Below are 23,220 nucleotides of genomic sequence, written 5' to 3'. Positions count from 1 at the left end.
GCTATATTTGGTATTTGTCCCATAAGTTAGAAAAATTAAGCTGATGACAAGCTCTTATAGGCTAGAGATTTCCCTGTTCTTCATTTTGAGAGAGGAAGTCTTTTTGGTGAAATTAACATTATGGAATTAAACCCAATTCCTCTTAACTGAAATGAGAATTTACCTCAAGATTTTTTTTTCTAAAGTCTGAGTATAATGAAGACCAGGAATATGGAAATAGACTACTTGTCAGGGTTATTTTGAGGAAAAGACACAAAATAAGCTATTATATTTATGATCTGAACTACTTTTGGACAACGATGGGATGATGCCTTTTTCTTCAGTTATTTTTACCATCACTTATAATTGATGTATAACATCACATAAATACAATTTAGGTTCTCTTTCATCTACTGGATCGAGTTCGAGAAGCTTCTACCACAGCTGACAAAGAGAAGATTGAGTCGGGTGGTGGCAACATACTGATTCATCATTCAAGAGACACAGCAGAGAAACAGTGGGCTGAAACATGGGTATTAACATTGGCTGGAGTTGCAAGAATCTTCAATACAAGAAGATACTTATTGCAACCTCTAGGTATATATATTATTCTAAAATTTGAGATTGAATTTATCAAAATTTGAGATTGCTAAATTGCATTTAGCAATGAGCACATTAAGTCAAATCATGTAACTTTTCGTTAACATTTAAAATTAGAATCATATGACATTTTAAGAATACTTAATTGTAACATAACATTTCTGTTTTGAAAATAGTATGCATGATAATATGTTAAGTACAGAAAACCTTTTCTATGACAATTCATATTAGGACAAACCATTCTATTATTTAGTAAATTAATTCCTTATGTGAAATTATGTGTGTTCGGCTCACTCATTCAGTAGATACTTATTTGTACAGAGTACTGGAATTATCACAACAGTGAAGAAATAGCCTTTTCCCTTAAGAAATTTACATTATTTGTGGAAAGGAAGGGGAATTATGTGTGTGTAGAAAATTAAATGTGGGTGGTTAGGTGGAGCAGTGGGTAGAGCACCGGCCCTGGAGTCAGGAGTACCTGAGTTCAAATCTAGCCTCAGACATTTAATAATTACCTAGTTGTGTGGCCTTAGGCAAGCTGCTTAACCCTGTTTGCCTCGCAAAAATAATTAAATAAATAAAAAACAAAAACAAAAAAAAGAAAATTGAATGCAAAAATATATGCAGAGTAATTTCATGAGAAGAACAGTAGCAACTGGAGTTCCATGGTAGTTTTCCTGTAGGAGGTGTTTCTTATTTTTAAAATATTTTAAGTTTTTCCCTTAATTACATGCTAAAACAATTTTTAAGTTTTCTTTTAAGTTTTGAGTTCCAAATTCTATTCTTCCTTTCTTTTTCTCCCTCTTCCTGAGACAGTAAGCAATCTGATATGGGTTATACATGCATAATTATATATAAAATATTTTCGTCTTATTCATTTGTACAAGAAAATTCCTCTCCCTCCTACCTCCCCCCCCAAAAAAGGTGAAAGATAGTATGCTTCTGTTTGTATTCAGACAGCATCAGTTCTTTCACAGGAGGCTGATAGCATTTTAATCATGAATCCTTTGGGATTGTCTTAGAGCATTGAATTGTTGAGAAAAGCTAAGTTTTTCATCATACACTATTCCTGTTGCTAAATACAATGTTCTTGTAGTTCTTCTCACTTCACTTTGCATCAGTTCATGTTTCTCTGAAATCATCATGCTAATTTTATAGCAAAAATAATATTTCATTGCAATCATTAACACAGTTCATTCAGCCATTTCCCAATTGATGAGCATTCCTCAGTTTCATTTCTTAGCCACCACAAAAAAGAGCTGCTATAAAATTCTTGTACAAACAGAAGCTTAAGAGGTGGTCCTTGATCTGAATTTTGAAGGAAACTGGGATTCTACAAGTGGGATGTGAGGAGAGAGGGCATTTTATGCAGGAATATGCATCATTTCATGCATCATGCAAAGGAATAGAAAAAGAAATGTAATATGTAATTAACAGCTCTTGCTATTGGGCTAGAGCATAGAGTACTATGAAATAAACCTGAGAAAAGCAAGTTGAAGCATTTTTTACTCCCTAATACCATGATCTGGTTGGTTCCTGTCATCCAGCTCATATCTCTGCTGGATCCTTAAGACTGTGGACAGTTCCTAATCCCTCACTGTGCCTTGGCGGGGGGGGGGGGGGGGGGGTGTTAGTAGAATCCTATCAGTTAATAGATTCTTTTTACAGTATCTATTTAGAACTCTTTCCTAATTTAACATTAATTGCAAAATGTTTCTTATTTGTACTGCATATGTATAACCTCCATAGAGTTTTTTAAAAAATTTATTTATTTTCATCCATTTGTAAAAATGCATGTCTCAAAGATACAAAGTCTCCCTCCACCCTCCCCTCCCACCCCACTACCCTCAGTTGGGGACAGTCAGGTTAGCATTCTACATACACATTTTACTAAACATATTTACAAACCAGTAACTTTTGGCATGAAGAATTAGGATTAAGGGAAAGAGATACATAAGAGAAAATTTTTACAAAAGTGTTCATCAGATTTGGCAGAGTTTGTTTTTTTTTCTGTGTGTTTTGTTTTGTTCCTCTTCCTCTGGTTGGGGATAATAATAGTCCATAATCTGTCTGAAATGGTCCTAGCTCTCTGGACTACTGAGAAGGGTTGCTTCCATCAAGGTTGTTCCTCTCATAATGTTGATGTGTTTATTGTTCTCTTGGCTCTACTCCCTTTGCTCAGCATCAGATCCCATAAGTCATGCCATACCTCTCTAGAGTCAGACCATTTATTGTTTCTTATAGAACAGTAATATTCCATAGTATTTATGTACCATAATTTGTTAAGCCATTCCCCAACTGATGGGTGTCTCCTCAATTTCCAACTCTGCTGCTATAAATATTTTGGACCATGTAGGACTTTTTCCATTTTTTTACAATTTCTTCTGAATATAGTCCTAGAATTGGAATTGCTGGGTCAAAGGGTATGAACAATTTTATTGCTTTTTAATCTCCATAGACTTTTATCATAGTTCTGGATTTCTCTCTAGAGAAACACTTCAGACCAGTTTTTCTTATCTTTCAGAGAGCCAGACATGCCTGCTAGTGGTTTCTAAGCAAAATATTACACTGTCTGTATCAGGATATATAACCTCACACATTACGTAATGATGATATCCTGAAGGATTCCATATCGCTGGCTATTCTTCCTTCTGACATGTATAGTCCAATTTGTAGAAAATGCTGCTTATTCCAAACTAAAAGTAACAGCAGCTTAATTAGGTGAGTCCAATTTGTACTTTTCCACCATAGCCTTTCGAGATTCCTTATGAACAGAGCCTTGTTAGTGAAAGCTAAAGCTATCTTCCTTTCTGTAATTACAAAACAAACAAGAAATCACCCAAAAGCCTTAGCCCAGAGAGAAACAAGTACCATCATGTGGCATGGCAGACCATAACTTAAAATTGAGAAATGGAGAGGTGATGAAAGAAGATAGACTATTTCAGCCCATTTCATTCCAAGTGACACATCCCATTCTTTTCTCATAGAAAAATTCAATAACTGGTTTACTCATGAATCCTGTTTCCTTACCTAAGTTAAGGATTCTGGAAATGTAGTAGAAATCATCTAAAAAATTGAGTTTTTTGCATCAAGAATTCTTGAGAAATCAAATGGTATCTCAGAAGGAATCACAGAGGTCTCAACAGCCTGACAACAATTGGATCTTCCACTAATAGAAAGGAAGGACAGGCTCATAATCAAGTTGAGGGACATGAATGTGTTGATTCTTATGATTCCAGAGCTCCCTTTTGACATAAGCAAGGATACTCAGTCTCAAGGCCATACACACATTTTTCCTGCTTCATATTTAACTTGTACTTGAAACAGGAAAGATTTTACCCATTTGAAGTTCTGCAATGGCTGCCTAAGTATGGGGAGGGTAGTAATTGTCTTTTGAGATATTTGTAGCAAATGTTTTCTCTTTTAAGTTGACCTAAAGTTGATTGGAGCAACCTCTTAAAATACAATCAACCTTAGCCAAGTATTAGTCTATAGAATTTTGTTATTATCATTGCTGTGAATTATTTCAGTGAATAAATGGAATGATTAAACCAAAGAAGGTTATTCTGTCCATGTTTCCCCATATCCATCCCCTCAAAAAAGGGAGATTGTAATTGAGCCAGGTAATAGTTTACGTTTACCCCTGGAGACAAAATGAAGCAACTAGAGTTTCTTTCCCAGAAAGTAACATGGTTAGACGTTTTCCTTAAGAATATCAGTTTGGGGGCGGCTAGGTGGCGTAGTGGATAAAGCACCGGCCTTGGGAGTCAGGAGTACCTGGGTTCAAATCTGGTCTCAGACACTTAATAATTACCTAGCCGTGTGGCCCTCGGCAAGCCACTTAACCCCGTTTGCCTTGCAAAAACCTTAAAAAAAAAAAGAATATCAGTTTGGCAATTGTTTGAAAGAAAAATTGGAGAAACATACTGGAGTCCATTTAAAAGATTATTTCACTAATCCAGGCATTAGTTAGTGAGACCCTGAACTAGATTAGGTGCTTGGCTCTTGGAAAGATAATGGAATATATTGTGGAGGTAGAATCACTGAGACTAGTTACTTTCTATCATGTCCATCTTTCTGTTTACACATGGTTTCCTTTCAATGCATTCTGTACTTCAAATTGTTGTATCCCCCCCCCCCCCCCGACAACATGCTTCTGTAGTGCTTGTCCCACATTCCTATAATGCTCCTTGTGCCTTTATTTTTGCTTCTTGGAATCCCTAGATCTAGATTTAGTGATATTTGTCTTCCTTTTTTTTAATTTTAGAAAGGTTTTATTTATTTTGTTTTACAATTTTTGCCCCAATCTTGCTTCCCTCCCCATCTCCCACAGAAGGCAGTTTGTTAGTCTTTACATCATTTCCATAGTATGCATTGATCTAAGTTGAATGTGATGAGAGAGAAATCATAGCCTTAAGGAAGAAATATACATATGAAATATAGCAGAATTACATAATAAGATAATTTTTTTAAATTAAAGGCACATAGAAAGTCTTTGTTCTTTGTTCAAACTCCACAATTCTTTCTCAGGATAACAGATGGCATTCTCCATCGCAGATACCCCAAAAGAGTTATATAGAATTTGGTTACAACATTCCTTGGTGTTTTCATTTGGGGATCCCTTTCCAGAGGGGATCAATGTGTTTTTCAATAATTATGTTGCCCTCCAGTTCCATGATATCAGGGCAGTTTTCCATTACTAAATCTTGTAATATTAAGTCCAGGCTTTTTTTCCTCTTCAGTCTTTTCAGGAAGACCAATAATTTTTAGGTTACCTTTCCTCGATCTATTCTCGAGGTCAGTAGTTTTGCTGATGAGGTATTTAACATTTTCTTCTATTTTTTTTTCAATATTTTGGTTTTGTTTAGCCAGTTCTTGTTGTCTCATGAAGTCATTGGTTTCCATAAACTCCATTCTTTTTTTTTAGAGAAGAATTTGCTTCATTTACCTTTTCCAATTGGTCAAATCTATTTTTGTAAGCGTTTTTCCCTTTGATCATTTGATGTTTCGAGAGAATTATTTTCTTTTTGCATTTGTCCAATTGCATTTTCCAAGGATTTGTTTTCTTGTTGCCAGGTATTAATTTTCTCTTGGGTTTCTTTTCCCAAATTTTCCAGTTGATTTTTAAACTCCTTCCTGATTTCTTCAAGGAAATCTTTCTATGTTGGAGACCAAATCATATTCTCTTCAGGGGTCCTACGTCTCTCTGAATTAGGGTCTTTTCTTTCTAGGAATTTTTCTGTTCCCCTTTATGCTGGCCTTTCTTCATTTTCCTAAGATTCTGTGTTGGGGAAGGTGGCTGGTTCACAGAGGTTTGGTATTGAGATCCCTAGAGGCTTTACTCACTGAGTGTAATATCTCCTACTGACCAGTAGGGGGTGCTGGAGACTTTGCTCACTGAGTGGCTACTAGGGGCAGCATTATTGGAGGCTTTTCTCTCTGGATATAATATCTCCTCCTGACCAAAAGGGGGTCCTAGAGGCTGGAACCTACTCTCCAGCCCTTCCTGTAAGTCCCAGACTATCAGTCCCACAGCTACGCCTCCACTCTCTGGTTTCGTAGATCTAAGTGATTCCCACAGCTCATTGGTCCCCACATCTGTGTCATTCCCACAGGGAACTGGTTCCCACAGCGAAAGCCCCCAGGGCTGATCTTAGATTTATCTGGATCTCACCCCTCTCCTACTGGCTATTGGCAGTCTGCACTTGCCACACACACACACACACACACACACACACCACCCCCCATCCCTGAAGACAGACTTTGAGGTACCTGTTGTTTTTCTAGCTTCTCTTTCTGGGTTTTGTTGATAGGACTTCCATTAAGAGGTTTATTTCATATTGTTTATGAGGGAAGATCAGGGGACCTTAGCACATCACCTGGCTTCTCTCTGCCATCTTGGCCAGAAGTCTTGTCTTTCATTCTTGAGGGAGACCATGACATCAGGGAGGTGATGCCATGACAAACACAGGAATTGGAATTGAGTGAGAAGGGCTGTGCAAAGTCACCAGCTTCACTTTCTCCATCAGAGCCCCTTGGGTCCAGTAGGATGACTGGAGATGGTCTGGATGTGAGGATCTAATGAAAGCTTAGTTAGTGTCACCTCCTTCAAGAGTTTTTTTCTTATTCCCTCAGTTATTATATTTATTCACTGGGTGTGTTGTCTTGGTATGTGTACTATATTTCTCTGTAATCATCTATGAAGTAATATAGTATAGTGATTTTTAAATTTTTTTTGAGTCATGAAACAGTTTAGCACTCTGACAAAATTATGGAATCCTCAGAATAATAGAAAAAATGAAAATGTAAAAAATATACTTAAGATTAAAAAGGAAACAATTGTATTTCAGTTTATTATCAGAATATTTTTTTTAAAACAAATCAGGATCGAGCCAGATTAATAACCCCTTTGACCCTAGTAAAACATAAACTCCTTGAGTGCAAAGACCCAGTGCCTCCTTATCTCTAACATGCATGTAATGTTTAAGAAATAATTTTTGATTAGTTTTAAGAGAATTAGAAGGAGGAAGACTTAGGTTTCATACTCTTTATCTTTTGAGAAATGTGAACCTTTAAATGAGTTTTTATTCTTTTACTATTTTAGGAGAATTGATGTATGCCATGAGAGATATGATTTTCTATTTTTGCTTTATTTTAATGTAAATTTGGAAGAATTCCATAAAGAGTGCCTCGTTAGTTCACCAATTAAAGACAAAGAACCTGTAATATCCCTGAGTTTGATTCCAGTACAAGCCAGTTAGCGTTACTGTAGTCTGTGGTAATAGGCAGCATTCTTACCCATATCTAATCATTGGGCAAATCCTAGTTTACAAGGTTAAACATAGCAAGGAAACACTTCTTTTTGGGAACAGCTTCTCAGGCTTCTTTACATGTATAGAGAAGAACTCCCTGTGTATCTGCAGGAGGAAACAAGCATTTTCCTTTAGGCTTGGTTCCAGTTTTGCACACAAGCATGAAAGCACTGGAGTCATGAAACCCAAGCCATAAGAGCCAGCATTGAGAGAGCACATTAAGATATGTCAAATGTTCTACAAATATTATTTCATTTGATTCTCACAACAATCATTTGCAGTTATCAGCTTGAATTTAAATGCTTACCTATGTCCCAGATACTGTGTGAGGCACCGAGGATGCAAAAAAAAAGCAAAAATCAATACAAGGAGCTCCCAGTTTGATGGTGGAGATAGGCTCCAGCCTTCATGTGGTAGTGGTGGTGGTGTTCTTTTGGAAGTCTTCTATGAATTTTTTTAGATTAGAATTTTATTTTCTATGTTCAGAAGTTCACTTCTGTTATTTCCTTCATTATATTAAGTTTTTTAGTTCTATTGTGTTCCTCTGAGAGACTAGACCTAATCCTTAGTCTGTTCCTGAGCATCGTATCTTTGAGATCTGTATGCTCAGTTTATGTAGTGAATATATGTGTGTGGGTTTGGTTTTTGGGGGGATTTTTTTTTTTTTTTTGCAACATAATGGAGTTAAGTGACTTGGCAAGGTGACACAGCTAGGTAATTATTAAATGTCTGAGGCTAGATTTGAACTCAAGTTCTCCTGATTCCAGGGCAGGTGCTTTATCCACTGGACCACCTAGCTGTCCCTATATTTGTTTTTAATTTTCTTTTTTGCCTTCTGATTTGTTCTTCACTTCTCTGTATTTGAATTCCCAATCTGTTTTTCTCTTTTTTGTTTCTTTGTAGAGGTTTGCCATTACAGATTCAAGTTTTTCAATTCTGCTGATTTTTTTTGTAGTACACCACATAAATTCTGCTCTCATAATTTTCATTCTCTTTTTAACCACTTGGAAATAGTGTGTTATGGTTCCACATTCTCATATTTCACAGAGTTCTCTGTCTCACCAAATATTGGATCATTTTTTTTTAAATTTATACCTAGATATCTGAACTTGTTTAGTAGATCTCGAAGCCTTTTGTTCCTCCTGTTGTTACTAATTTTCCTGATTATCTATTTGTGTTCAAGGTCTTTGAGATTTTTTCTTCTTGAAATCTTTGGTATTTTTGATCTTTTCTTGCTGCTTTTCCTTATTGCTTTACTCTGATTGAGGTTTCTTGGATTTCAAAGCTTCTCAACCTCTTGCCACTTTGTACAACATATAGTTTACTAGAATTTGGTTGAATCCTATGCTCTTTTCTTTAGACTTGGCTGAGTGCTGCACAGCTCCCCATATATTCCTGGTGACCTGTCCCTTTCTCTCTATTCCTTAGTCCTCTGGGACTTCAACAGTGCAGCCCTTGTTTTTCTTGGCACCAGAAGTTCAGACCTTATTTTCCCTTGTACTTGAATGTTCAGAGCTTTGCAGCACTTATGTGTCTGAGTTGCAGCACTGGGCATATTTTTGCTCCTAAAATACTATATAGTGTGGCCAAGCAACTCTTCCTTCAATAAGGTTCAACTTTGATCATAATATCAAGATGACTTAGGTTTTTGAGAGCTAAGCAGCACAGCAGAATCTCTGGTAAACCTTTTCAAATGAGAAAAGCTTCAAATGCTCCCTTAGTAATGATGGACTTTATGTATCACTCCTATCCAAATACCAACTTAGTGGAGTCAGGTGGGCCACATGGAAACTCTTGAAGAATGATTTGAAGTTGTTGGGTTTTCATCTAGTTGATGGAATTACCTCTATTAATGACAAAATATTAGATTCTTTATAAGATAGATTGGTATACTTTTCATGCTTGTTTGCATGTTGTTCCTTATTGGTAGCAAATGATTAAAAGTCCAAAACTGATCATGAAAAATACAGTGGAATTCTAAACTGAAACTTAAGTCTAATTTTCTAATAAATTTTTCCTTACATTAAAAAAATTTCTCTATCCCTTTCTAGAGAACTATCCTATCCCTTTACTAACAAATATTTATTAAAGGGAAAAATTGTTTTTAAATAACTAGCCAACATATCAAAAAAGTTCAGTATAATGAGCAATGTTCCGCATTTATGGGCTTCTCTCTGCAAAGTGGAGAAAAGCATCTTAACCATATCTTTTTAGGACCAAAATTGATCATTATTAGTTTGCAGAATTTAGATTCACATTTTTTATTGTTTTCCCCCCATTAATATTGTTGTAGTTATTCTGTGTATTGTTTTCTTCTTTCTTTACTTTATATTAGGCTCATGTAAGACTTTCTGTACTTCTCACTATTTTTTATTTTTGTCATTTTTGTTTTATATTATCATGCTTCTCTGTTGCATTCAAGCACCACAACTTGTTTCAATATTCTCTGGTCAATTTTTATCTATTTTATTTCTAAAAGTAATTTTTACAAGAAATTAATATCACTTATATTAATTTGAATTTATGTTAATGTTTTTCTTTTTCCTTATAGGAGATTTTCCTAAAGCTTGGGATGTTCTTCTCGATCATATACAATCAGCTGCACTCAGCAAAAATAATGAAGTTTCTTTGGCTGCTCTGAAAAGTTTCCAGGAAATTTTGCAAATTGTTTCCCCAATGAGAGACTCTGATAAACCTGAGACACCGCCAGCAGTTAATGTACCTGTACCTGTCCTTATAGGACCAATGTCTACTCCTGGTCTAAGTAGGCCATTTATGAGAACAGATTCCATTGGAGAAAGACTTGCACGATACCCTGGTTCTGAGCCATCTATAGTTACAGATGAGATTGAAGATTTGAATCTCTGGTGGGCTGCATGGAATACCTGGTATAGAATTGGATCAGAAAGTACTAAGCCACCTCTTACTTGTGATAAACTAACTTTCATTCCCAGCCAGCCTTTTCTTACTGCTTTAATTCAGATATTCCCAGCTCTCTATCAACATATTAAAACTGGTTTCAGCATGGATGATCTTCAAAAGTTAGGTACCATCTTGCACAGTGCTGTCTCTGTCCCTATCAGTTCAGATGCCTCTCCTTTCATCCTTCCATCATACACTGAAGCAGTTTTGACAAGTTTACAGGAAGCAGTGCTTACAGCTCTAGATGTTCTCCAAAAGGTAATGATTTTGGATTCTTTTTTAACAATAATGCAAATTATTCTATGGTATTTTAAATTCATCTTACATAATTTAAGGGGAAAGTCATCCTTAAAAATACTTCTTGAAAAACCTGCTATTTTGTCCACAATTATCTAAGATACCTAAAATATTTTGAGTCTCCTAGTAACATAATTTATCTTTGTCCCGATATCTTGTTTTTGTTCTTAGGATTTTTGGTTATGTCCTACAGCTTTACATGGGAAGAAATGCCATTTAGGGAGAAATAAGACTTGGCAAATATTGAATTTTTTAAAAAAGCAATTCCATCAACAATATCTATGTAAAAAGTAGTTATCTCACTGAATCAGAAAACCTCATTCAAAAAAATTTCTTGATCACTTATGTAATTTACTGTACCAGCCTTAGGGAAGATATGAAGATTAATAAGATATAATCTTAATATAGCATATTTTATACCTGACCACATGTATAAAGGGTATCATTTTGCTTACCTTCTCAGTGAGTGAGAGAAGGACTGCAGAGAAGAGAGAATTTGGAACAGATAATTAAAAAATTAAATCGTCAAGAACTTAGTTTAATAATGGTGAAAATTTGTATGTAAGTAATTAATCTATTAATAGTCATTAAACATTTAAGTATATACCATGTGCCAGTGCTTCCTATCCGAATCCATAAGTTTTATGAATACAAAGACAAAAAAAAAAGTCCTTGCCCTCAAGGAACTCACAGTCTGATGGAAAACAACATGGAACAATTTTGTATAAAAGAAACTAGATCCAGGATAAATAGCAAATAATCCACACAAGGAAGGTACCAGAGTTAAAAGGAATAAGGAAAATCTGCCTTTTGAAGGTGGGATTTTATCTGAGACTTGAAGGTAGTATAGAGATTAGAAGCATGACTATTCCAGGCCAGGGAGAAAACCATTGAAAATAATCCAAGTGAGGAGATAGAATGTCTCGTTTACAGAAAAGTAAGGAGACCAGTGTCACTAGATTGATGATATTAGGTTGGAGAAGGTGGTATAAAGTTTTAAAAAGACTGGAAAGGTAAGGAGACACTAGGTTCTAAAGGACTTTAAGTGCTAAATAGGAAGATAATATATTTAAACTTAGATCAATAGGGAACCACTGAAGTTTGGAATGGAGGATGATAGTGGATCATGATCAAAACTGCTTTTTAGGAAGATAATTTTGACACCTGAATAGAAGATAGACTAGCCTGGAAGGAGACCTTTGGCAGGCTGACCAAGTAGCCAACTATTGTAAAAGTCCTTGCATGAAATGATGAGAACCTTTACCAGGGAGGTGGCAGTATCAGAGAGACACACATGTTTGAGAAATGTTTCAAAGGTAAAATTGACAATCCTGGACAACAGTTTAGATGGCAGGGGGCTGAGTGATTTGTTGAGGGAGGCTCCAAGTCTGTGAGCCTAGGGGATTAGAAGGCTGGTTATATTATTTGTGTTTTTGAGACTGAGGTTAAGTGAGTTGCCCAGGGCCACACAACTAGTAAGTAGAAAGTATGTGAGACCATATTTGAACTCAGGACCTCTTAACTCCCTAGCCAGCAGATGTTCTATCCACCATACTACCTATTGTCCCCCATGGATACTGCTATTATTAATAGCAATAGAGGAGTTAGGAATAAGAGAAGCTTTTTAGGGAAAGTAAAGATGAGTCCAGTCATGAAAATTTTTAATTCAGAATGTCTACAAGCCATTTGGTTTAAAGTGTCTACTAGGTAATTGGATCTGAGAGACTAGAATCATCAGCATAGAAATAGTAATTGAATTCATGAGAGCTGATTATATCACCAAGTGAAATAGCATAGAAGGAAAAGAGAAGAGGTTGTCTATGAAGGGCATCCAAGGATAGCTCCATTTTCCTCCATTTTCCTTTTCTGTCACATTAGTGAGTCTGTTAGGTATGTGGTGGTAGCTCAGAGTTGTTTTAATTTGCTTTTTTTAATCCAAGGTGATTTAGAGCATTTTTTCACATGACTAGAGATATCTTTTGTTTATGTTTTCTGGAAGCTGCTTGTTCATATCTTTTGACCATTTATCAGTTGGGGAATGATTATTTCTATGAATTTGACTTCAGTTTTCTGTATTTTTTAAAAATGAAGTCTTTATCTAAACTTGCTATAAATTTTTTTCACAGTAATGATGACCATACTGTGTAATTTCTTCCATCCTATGTCCCCCTTGTTTATTCTACTCATTTATTCTCTTTATTTACCTTAACTATTCTCAAAAGTATTTTGTTTCTGACTTTTACCTCCCCAAACATCCCTCCCTTCTATCAGCCCCCTATCTTGTTCTCTTATCCTCTTTTCCTCCTACTTTACTGTATAGTTAGATAGATTTCTACACCCAGTTGAGTGCATATGTTATTCCTTCTTTAAACCAATTCTGTAGAGAGTAAAGATCATGCTCTCCCCTCTCTCCCTCCCTTTTACCCCCATTTCTCCCTCCATTGTAAAATCTTTTTTGGGCTGCTTTCATCCCATTCTGTCTTTCCCTTTCCCCTTCTCCTAGTGCATTCATCTCTCTTACCCCTTAATTTTATGTTTTAATCCATTCATATCATCACATCACATTCAACTCACATCTCTGCTTTCTGTCCCTGCATACTCCTTTTATAATTGCCCTAATAATCAGAAAATTTTTAGGAGTTAAAAGTATCATTCTTCCATGTAGAAACTTAACAGTTTAATCATATTGAATTCCTTATGGTTTCTCTTTCCTGTTTACCTTTTTTACTTCTTTTGAGTCTTGTATTTTAAAGTCAAATTTTCTATTTAGTCTTTGGAATTCTTAAAAGTTCTCTATTTCATTGAATGTTAATTTTTTCCCTGAAGAATTATTCTCAGTTTTGCTCAGTGGACGACTCTTGGTCTTTTGCCCTGTAGAATATCATATTCCAGATCTTCTACTTCTTCAATGTTGAAACTGCTGAATCTGTGTGATCTTAACTGTGGTTTCACGATATTTGAATTATTTCTTTTTGGCTACTTTCAGTATTTTCTCCTTAACCTGAAAGCCCAGAAATTTATCTATACTATTTCTGGGAGTTTTCATTTTGGAATTTCTTTCAGGAGATGATGAATGGATTCTTTCAATTTTCATTTTACCCTCAGGTTCTGAAATATCAAGGTAGTTTTCCATGAAAATTCTTGAAAAATGATAGCTAGGCTCTTTTTTTTTTGATCATGTCTTTCAGGTAGTCCAATAATTCTTAAATTATCTCTCCTGGATCTATTTTCCATTTTCTAGTTTCTCAGTCTTTTGATTTTCTTTGATAGTTTCTTGTCTCACAAACTCATTCTCCTTGCCCAATTGTCAGTGATTAAAAGGTGAAAAATAAAAGGTTAGAGGCTTTAACCTTTAACCCCTAGAGGATATTAATCATGTTCCTTATATTTCTGGGAATAAAGATTGGTTTTTGTGTCCTATTGAGAAAAGAATAATTCATACTCTCTATTCATCTTTGATCTGGATGGTTAAAGAGAGGAAAGGCAAAGGAATAGAATTATCTTTCTCTACTCCAATTATAGATTATTAGTGTTAAGCTCAATTCCTTCCTTTTATCACTTACTTTTTCCTTTTAAAAGGAGAGAGTTGGAGGAGACAAAGGTGAAGAATAGGAAGAGCACACCTAGAAAACATAACTGTTATTGTGAGTTATATGAATTCACTCCTAAAATGGAAGATAGTAAAATGAATTAGAAACCAGAATCTAAATGTTGTTTATAAGAAACAAAGTTGAAACATAAAGATTTTCAGTGTTAAGATCTGATATAGCTCAAGTGAATTCAATAATCAGTAGTAGCAATTATAATCTCTGACCAAGTAAAATAAAAATATATATGACTGGAGAGATATCATGAAAGCTAAACTATGCTTAACAGCACCATAAGTAGTGAAATAATGTCAGTACTAAAATTGTATGTTCAGCCAGGTCAGCCGAATTGAAAACTTCAAATAACAAAGCCCTAGACTTACAGAGATCTGCAGCCTAACCCAACTCACAGATAGAGGAAGAAAGACAGCAATGTTTGTGCCTTCAATAGGGAAATTAAGATCAGGAAATTTTACCACCAAATAAACAAAAAACCAGGGAGGGACAGAAGACCACTCAGTGCCTCTGACCATGAAAGCCTTATGGGAAACAGAAACCACCTATTGCATTTTTTGAGGTCTGCATAAACTGAGTGTAGACACCCCAAGAAAAGGGAAAGGCAGTAGCAGATACCCAGGAAATTTAATATCTGGGCCAAGCATCACCTAATGATTCCATCAAAGAATGTAGGAGCAGGTGTATCTGGGCCTTTATACTAAACCATAAATCAGGATCTGAGGCTACTAAATCTTATAAACAGAGGAAGAAGCCAAATACTATAAATGCTAAATATATAAGCAATAAGTAACTAAAGGAAAAACAGATTGAGTTATAAGAAGAAATAAATGATGAAAAAGTTTTTGGGAACCCTTAAGGTTCTAATTAATAATCAGTACAAAGATAAACAGGAAATGTCTTAAAAGATCTGTATAGAGTTTTAGAAAGATAAAATTTGATCATCTTCTGGCAACAACCACTGAATGGAAATCATTAAGTACTCTGTTCCATGGCACTTTTGACCATGTTAAAGGACAGAAATGAAGAAAGGCAGAAATTAATACTTTTTGACCAGTTAATGTGCAGCAAAACTGATAACTTAAAAGATATAGCTGAATACATGCAAAAATATAAAATGCTAGATTAATAGAACTCTTAAGAAATCAGGACTTTAAGGAACCTAATCTCAGAAACAAAATATTTGAACGAGCCTTAAATGATTCTCAATGAAAAAAGAATAATTAAAAGGGCATGGAGATTTAAATCCCTCCAACATTGACTATTCCCATCTTTTATCATCTTTGATCATTTGAAGGGTAAATATAAGGATTGTTTCTCTTCTTAGTAATTTGAAACATTCTTTCTTTTGAATTTACTTTGAGAACTTTCTTGATAATATTCTTTAATGATTTATCTTTTGGGAATGACTTGTTCTTCTAGATATAGTTACGTATGTATTTGTATGTTATATTCACATGTATATTTGCACATGTATACTTACTTATCTTTGATACGGTGGGGTTTTGTGGATATTAGTCATGTTCCTTACATTTCCGGGAGTAAAGACTGGTTTTTGTTTCCCATTGAAAAAAGAATAATTCATATTCTCTCTAAAAACTATATATTTTTATCAGTTGTTGAGTTTCAGGAACACCTGAAAAGACTAGGTCCAATTTTTAGTCAAAGGAAAAAATGTATCTCAGCACCCGTCTCCATGTATAAGGTGCACCTTAATTTTGAGGCCCAAAATTTGAAAAAAATGTGTTATATGGGGCAGCTAGGTGGCGTAGTGGATAAAGCACCGGCCCTGGAGTCAGGAGTACCTGGGTTCAAATCCGTTCTCACACACTTAATAATTACCTAGCTGTGTGGCCTTGGGCAAGCCACTTAACCCCATTTGCCTTGAAAAAAAAAATGTATGTTATATAAAGTTTCTCAAGTTTTATTCATCTTGAAATTCAAGGACTATTCATGGCTTTCAGGCATCTTTTGGGCAAGTCTGGTGCATGGACACATGCTTATTCCTTTCTGTTTCATGAACCTGAAGCACCAGTTGTGTCCTCCTTTGAAATCAGTCACTTTTTCAGGACAGCTAGGTGGCATGGTGGATAGTGCACCGGCCCTGGAGTTAGGAGTACCTGAGTTCAAATCTGGCCTTAGACACTTAATTACCTAGCTGTGGCCTTGGGCCACTTAACCCCATTGCCTTGCAAAAAAACCTAAGAATAAAAAATAAAAATAAAAGTAAAAATAAATCAGTCACTTTTTCATCAGCAAGTCTTTTTTTATTAAAATTATTTATTTTGAATTTTACAAATTTCCCCTAATCTCAGTTCTTTCACCCCATCCCCCCACAAAAGGCAATCTGTTGGCCTTTATATTATTGCCATGCTAGACATTGATCTCAGTTGAATGTGATGAGAGAGAAATCATATCCTTAAGGAAGAAATGTACAGTATGAAATATAGCAGAATTACATAATAAGATAATTTTTTTTAATTAAAGGTAATAGCAACAGTTATTTCATACAGATGTTAAACAATTAAGTTCTTGTGCTTTTTCTATTAATGTATTCTGATTTTCAAAGATTACTTTTTTGTATTATCAAAAAAAAATACATTTGAACATAGCCTAAAAGTGTACCAGGCTTTTTTTATTTTTAATCCAAGGTTCATGATCCCTTCATTGTAAATTCCTTTTAACATAAACACACTTTTTTGTGACTCTTTGTGTATCATTCCCAGTGTATAGACTTTATTTTATATTTTTTATTTCTTAATTTAATCAAGGTGTCCCTTTTGAAATAATGAATTTTTTGTATTAGTCACTTTGGGACTTAAAAATCCCCATTTCCCAAATCCAGTTCCCTATCCTCAACCTTATTCTGAGTAGGAATATCTGTGTGCATTCATGGATAAATCATATCAAATAGTTCTAAAAATATTCTACTTTCAATGTTGTTAAAACAGACATTGAATTATTTTGTCTAGAATAGGAGAATTGATTAAAGGTATGCATGCATCTAATGGTTACTAGAGCTCAGGATCACAGAAAAACATAGCATCACAATCTACATATATCTTTATTCACAGTTATAAATTTAATGATAGCTTTACTTGGATTTTTTTTATTGTTTACCAAATCATGTATACCAAGGTGCAGAAATATTAATTTTTATTAAGAACTTGTCTAAGGAACGTATTTTCCATAATTGATTGAATAATCTTAAAAAACAGTATTGAGAAAATTGAATAATGGAGACAAATATAGACCATTACCTAATCTACAAAGGTTATTCAAAATAGCAATAGTAAAAACTTAAGATATGGAGAAGTGTGTACATAGTGGTTCTTTTAAAAATTTTGATCCATTAGAGCAATTTAATTTTCTGCGCAATTGTTTTAAGTTTTTTTAAAAATGGGGATATGACCTATTCTTGAGTCAGTCCAGTTCTGTTCTTGATACCATTTTTTTCTTTTGGTTGTACATACCTTCATGCATTTAATTTTTAAAAAAAAATTTCAGTGATGTATATGTAAGGGTTTTTTTTTTAATAAGCCTGGAATTATACAAATTTTATTGTATGTTAAGAACTTGTTCCATACAGCTGTGGTATCGAGCAATAATGTGAATAATTTTGAAAAATATACTCTGATTAATACTTTGTATTAAGAATTGGTACCACTACAAAATACCTTCCTCCTTGTATTAAATCTTTTAAATACCAACTTTATTAAGTTATACATCTGTATTTTTTAATTGTTCTGTGTATTTTTTCCACAGTACTGTATTCTTTAAAATGGTTGGATGTTATCTTATATCTGACATCAGGAACTGTCTGGATAGTTCTGTCATTTTTTTCCTGAGAATTGTTTACCTTTGGTGCCCAAAATAATAATAACAATTTAAAAAGAACAATTACCTTTCTTCTGAAGAGTTCAAATTGCAGAGTCCAATCACATGTTTCACCTCAGTTAGCTTGTATCCAGGGTATGTTCTGCTGCCCTTTGAATAGTGCAATTAAAATGTTATGCTATTCAAAATAAAAAACAAAAAAAAATAATTAAAGGTAATAGTCTTTGGTCTTTGTTCAAACTCCACAGTTCTTTCTCTGGATACAGATGGTATTCTCCATTGCAGATACCCCCAAATTGTACCTGATTGTTGGTTGCACTGATGGAATGAGCAAGTACATTTAGGTTGATCATCACCCCCATGTTGATCAGCAATCCTTTTTTCCTTTTTGCCTCACACTGAACCGTCTTTATGGAAAAAGGAATTCCAATTGTCCTTTGCTCATCAATCCATCTCTGCAATTCCCTCTCTAAATCAGGCCATTTTGCTGACTTGCCTCTTGTAGTCTTCTGCCTGCCATGGTGTTTTCAGTAGGGTTTCCTTCTTCCCATAGTCAGTCTTGAATTGTTTTCTCAGTTGGAGGAAAACCAAACTGAGATTCAGCAGCATGATTTCCATTCAATTTTTTTTTTAAGGTTTTTGCAAGGCAAATGGGCTTAAGTGGCTTGCCCAAGGCCACACAGCTAGATAATTATTAAGTGTCTGAGACCAGATTTGAACCCAGGTACTCCTGACTCCAGGGCCAGTGCTTTATCCACTGCGCCACCTAGCCGCCCCTCCATTCACTTTTACAAACTGATTCACTTTGAATTTGAATTCAACACTGTACAGAAAGCTTTTCTAGCCATTTCTGGGCAGAACATGGCAAAAGGTCACCTAATGTACTGGTAAGAACTGCAAAACAATAAACGCAAAGACAAGTGTGAAAAAGGAGGAAATGCAAGCAAAAATATCTACTACTACTGTATAAGATGCTCCCAAGTTTTTAGACCCCAAATGTTCCAAAAAAAGTGGGTGCGTCTTATACATGGGGAAAATGTGGAATTCCAGGTAATAATATTAGATATTCACATTTAAATTTTATAAATACCTCTTTATATTGATAGTGATATCATCATCCCCGTTGCATAGATAAGGAAATAATCTCAAAAATGTATGATAAATTGGTAAAGAACATCACCAGAGGAGGGTTTAGAGGTACATATTTTGTCTTTCTCCTAGCATTAATTATAAATAGTTTATTTTTTTTTTAATTTTTGCAAGGTAGTGGAGTTAAGTGACTTGCCCAAGGTCACACAGCTAAGAAAGAGAGTATTAAGTGTCAGAGACCATATTTGAACTCAAGTCCACCCTGACTCCAGGGTCAGTACTGTGCCAACTAACTGCCCAATAGTTTTTTTTTTAAATAATGGACTTTACATTTTTTTCTCTATTTAAAACTTAGAAATTTCGCAAATCTAAGGATTTTTCATTATTTTCTTTTCTTTTAGGCAATCTGTATAGGTCCAGAAAACATGCAAATAATGTATCCAGCAATATTTGACCAATTACTGGCATTTGTAGAGTTTTCCTGTAAACCTCCACAGTATGGACAACTGGAAACAAAGCACATTGCAAATGCAAAATATAATCAGGTAATTTGTTAGTATTATTTTTTTATTTATTTGTGCTTTAAGATTTAACAGCATTTGAATAGGCAATTCAATTTAAAATGAATATTGGTTGTCTAGACAAAAGTCATTTCCCCCATCTCAACAGACCTTTCTGTTACATTATCTTTGTAAAGCATATACATAACTAATTTGTATAGACTGTTTCTTTCTTCTTTGCGGTTTCCCTTTCTTTTTTGCAGAGTGGCCGATTTCTTTTCCCCAAAATTTTTGAGTTTCTTAACTGTTTTCCCCAAAAAACTCTGCTCAGCCCTTCAAAAAACAATTTCCAAATTCCCCAGACTCAAAGTTCCTAAATAGATGCAAGTTCCTAAATAGATACCAATAGAGAAGAATCAACCATGGATGTACCCAAAGATATTATTGTTTAACCGGTGTTTATTGTACTGCTGTGAAATTTAGTTGGACTGATTTTTGAAGAACTTTCAAAGTTATAAATAATTGTTAAATTGTAATTTTTTAATTTAGGAAAACTAGCTTTCTATGTGCATGCATATTCTGATTATTCACTCAAGAGTAAAATTTTACATAGTTTTTTTAACATAGTTTTTAATATATGTATTAACTTTTCTCATTCTATTTGTTCTGCAACACAATGGAATCACAATAGATCCAACTATTTGCACCGGTGAGTTAAATTTCCTTAAAAATTGCCCTAACCTATTAGGCAGAAAGTTATGACATTCTAGCTAATTAAGCACATCTTCCCCAAGTCCACATCAAATGCTGAAAACTTTAAATTTTTTGGGATTTTTCAAAATTGTTTTATTAAAGTCATTCTTTGGAACAACTTGCATGCATGAAGGTGGCAATCTGACTAAAACTAAAATTTGAGGTTTATAACAGTTTTACTCTTTGGAAAACCTGTGATTTTTCATTTATTCTCTGTTTACTTATATTAACATATTGTTTTCCAGGCAGAATGGGTAGCCTTGAATTATGTACCATTTGCAGAGAGATCTTTAGAAGTGGTGGTGGATTTATACCAAAAAACAGCTTGTCACAAAGCTGTAGTGAATGAGAAAGTACTTCAGAATATTATAAAGGTAATTTTTATTATTTGATTTGTATTTGATCTTACTCATTGAAATTACTCATTGATACTATAGGATATTATTGCTAGTGATGCATATAAAAGCTATTTTTCCATAAAATTAATTTGTTGTTTTGGTGAATTTCTTTTCAGAAATTTTGAGCATAATTCAGTCAGTGACAAATTACTTAGTAAAATCTTGATCTGTTTTATGGTTTTATGGTTTTTTTTAAAAGCATTTCTAAATAAAACTTATTTCCTTACCTGTTTATTTTTATTTTGTTTTTACAGAGATCATGTCCATTCACCAAATGCATAAAAGAATACATTTATTTTGTGATATATATTTCACTTTCTTCCTTGATAAACTTCTGTCAATCTCTGTCAAACTAGAAAAACTTTTTGTTCAAAATTATCTTAACTGCTCTGACATTATGGATTAAAGACTGACTTCAGAACAATCTGGATGCAACTCTCAACTCTGAGAATCATAAGTTTTACACAGGCAAATCTCTAAAAATCTAAGCTTCATTGGTAATTAGAGTTTGTGCAGCAGAAATTTCCTGCACCTGAAATCAAAAGTCCAATTCAAATATAAAAATATATATATTTAAATGGTAATGTAAAGAATTTTAATCAGCAAGCAGAACAAAAATAACAGTGAGCTATGGAATTGACATGTTTTAGAATTTAATAAAATGAGTTGTGTTTTTTCTTTTTAAAATTTTTATGCAACGTAGAAGCAATTACTAGACTATTTTTTTAATGTTTTATTTTTCCCTAGTTACTTGTAACATGTATTTTTTTAAACTTTAAATCCCGAATTCTCTTCCTTCCCACCCATTTCCTCTCATTGAGAAAGCAAATTATTTGATAAAGGTTTAAAAAGTCTAGAAATGGGACAGCTAAGTGGTGCAGTGAATAAAGCACTGGCCCTGGAATCAGGAGGACCTCAGTTCAAATGTGGCCTCAGACACTTAAGAATTGCCTAACTGTGTGACCTTGGGCAAGTCACTCTTAACCCCATTGCCATAAATAAATAAATAAATAAATTTTAAAGTATAGTCATTACCACAATACTCATATTGTGAAAGGAAACATAGCCCCTCCCCCAATAAAAAGGAAAGAGAAATTTCAATAAAAGTAAAGTTTAAAAAAAGTATGCTGCAATCTATATTCAGACATCATCAACTCTGTCTTTGGAGATAGATTGTATTGTTTATCATAAATTCTTCAGAGTTGTTCTGGGTTACAACATTGCTGAGAAAAAATAAGTTATTCACAGCTGATCATACTACAGTGAGTACATTTCTCATTGCATCTGCTCATGTTTTATACAAAGAGCTACGATTTATACAGAACTACTATTCATGTCCTTATGCATCTGATCTTGTCCCTTACTGTTTTTATATTATGTGGAATATAGACTCTCTTCAGTTAGATGAATAACTAATTGAGTTGGACCATTTGTAGTTTTATTGGAAAGATATTGTACATGGACAGTGAACTGGACCCACACCTAAATAGAAAGAAGAGTTGAGACTGATTTCCAGTTATGAAATTGCATGGTGATCCCAAGCTTTTCTCTGAAACAAAAGTCATCATTTTAGCACTAATATTCTATGTTTTAAATCTACTAATTATTAACAAGTAAAATCTCTCAATTTAACAATGAAAAGAAAAGAATATTAAATCAAATTGTGGATTTAACAGACGGGAGAAAAATGTTGTGGGGATAGATATGCTGCAGAATATTATCAACAACCACTGTATAAATAATATCTAGGAAATATATGAGTAGAAAAGATGATGAGCTGGTCAAATTATAAAAAAAGAGTGAATATGGACATTCTTCAGCATTGCATTAATAACTATTTCTTGTTAAAGGAACTAAGGAAAAGGCTTTACCCCATTGATCCAGTGTTTTTTGTAGGATTTTATGGAAGGATGTATGATAAGACATGAAAAAGTCTTCATCCTTGAATTGTTATTATCAGGCAGTCATGTCCAGCTTTTTATGACTCCCATGAATTATGTTATCCGTTGGGTTTTCTTGGCAAAGATACTGGAGTGGTTTGCCATTTCCTTCTCTGTGGATTAAGGAAAACAGAGATTAAGTGACTTGGCCAAAGTTACAGAGCTAGGTAGTGTCTGAGACCAGATTTGAACTCGAGTCTTCCTAACTCCAGAGCTAGTACACTATTCACTGAGCCATCTAGCTGCCAGCAATCTTGAGTAGCTCACTCTTGTTGATAGCATAATCATATGAATGACTTTCTTTGTATAACTGATATTATTTAATAACCGGGTTTTTATCGCAATAAAAGCAAACTATATGGGGCCACTTAGAAAAAGGTAAAAAAAAAAAGTGCATGTGTGTGTGGGGGGGGATTTTTTTTTTATATACATTCTTCTCCTTTCACAGCTAATCTATAAATAAAACTATCCATTCATTGACTGCCTTTCCT

The 23,220-nt window shown here is 34.3% G+C and overlaps 1 protein-coding gene across 2 annotated transcripts in view; it reads left to right on the top strand.

Annotated features, from left to right (window-relative positions):
- MON2 (MON2 homolog, regulator of endosome-to-Golgi trafficking) overlaps positions 1–23,220 on the top strand; it is a 167,878-nt gene that overhangs the window by 96,099 nt on the left and 48,559 nt on the right. The window contains exons 25-29 of one of the 2 annotated variants that reach the window (XM_074226230.1): positions 378–576; positions 9,943–10,571; positions 19,540–19,683; positions 20,330–20,347; positions 20,637–20,765. In XM_074226230.1, the coding sequence (XP_074082331.1) occupies positions 378–576; positions 9,943–10,571; positions 19,540–19,683; positions 20,330–20,347; positions 20,637–20,765 (1,119 nt within the window). The remainder of the gene's footprint in view (positions 1–377; positions 577–9,942; positions 10,572–19,539; positions 19,684–20,329; positions 20,348–20,636; positions 20,766–23,220) is intronic. The other variant, XM_074226231.1, reaches the window with a different exon arrangement.

The sequence above is a fragment of the Macrotis lagotis genome, chromosome 2, assembly GCF_037893015.1.
Source record: "Macrotis lagotis isolate mMagLag1 chromosome 2, bilby.v1.9.chrom.fasta, whole genome shotgun sequence".
Lineage (NCBI taxonomy): Eukaryota > Metazoa > Chordata > Mammalia > Peramelemorphia > Peramelidae > Macrotis > Macrotis lagotis.
Note: the sequence above shows the minus strand (reverse complement) of the source record. Positions and strands in the feature narration are given on the sequence as shown.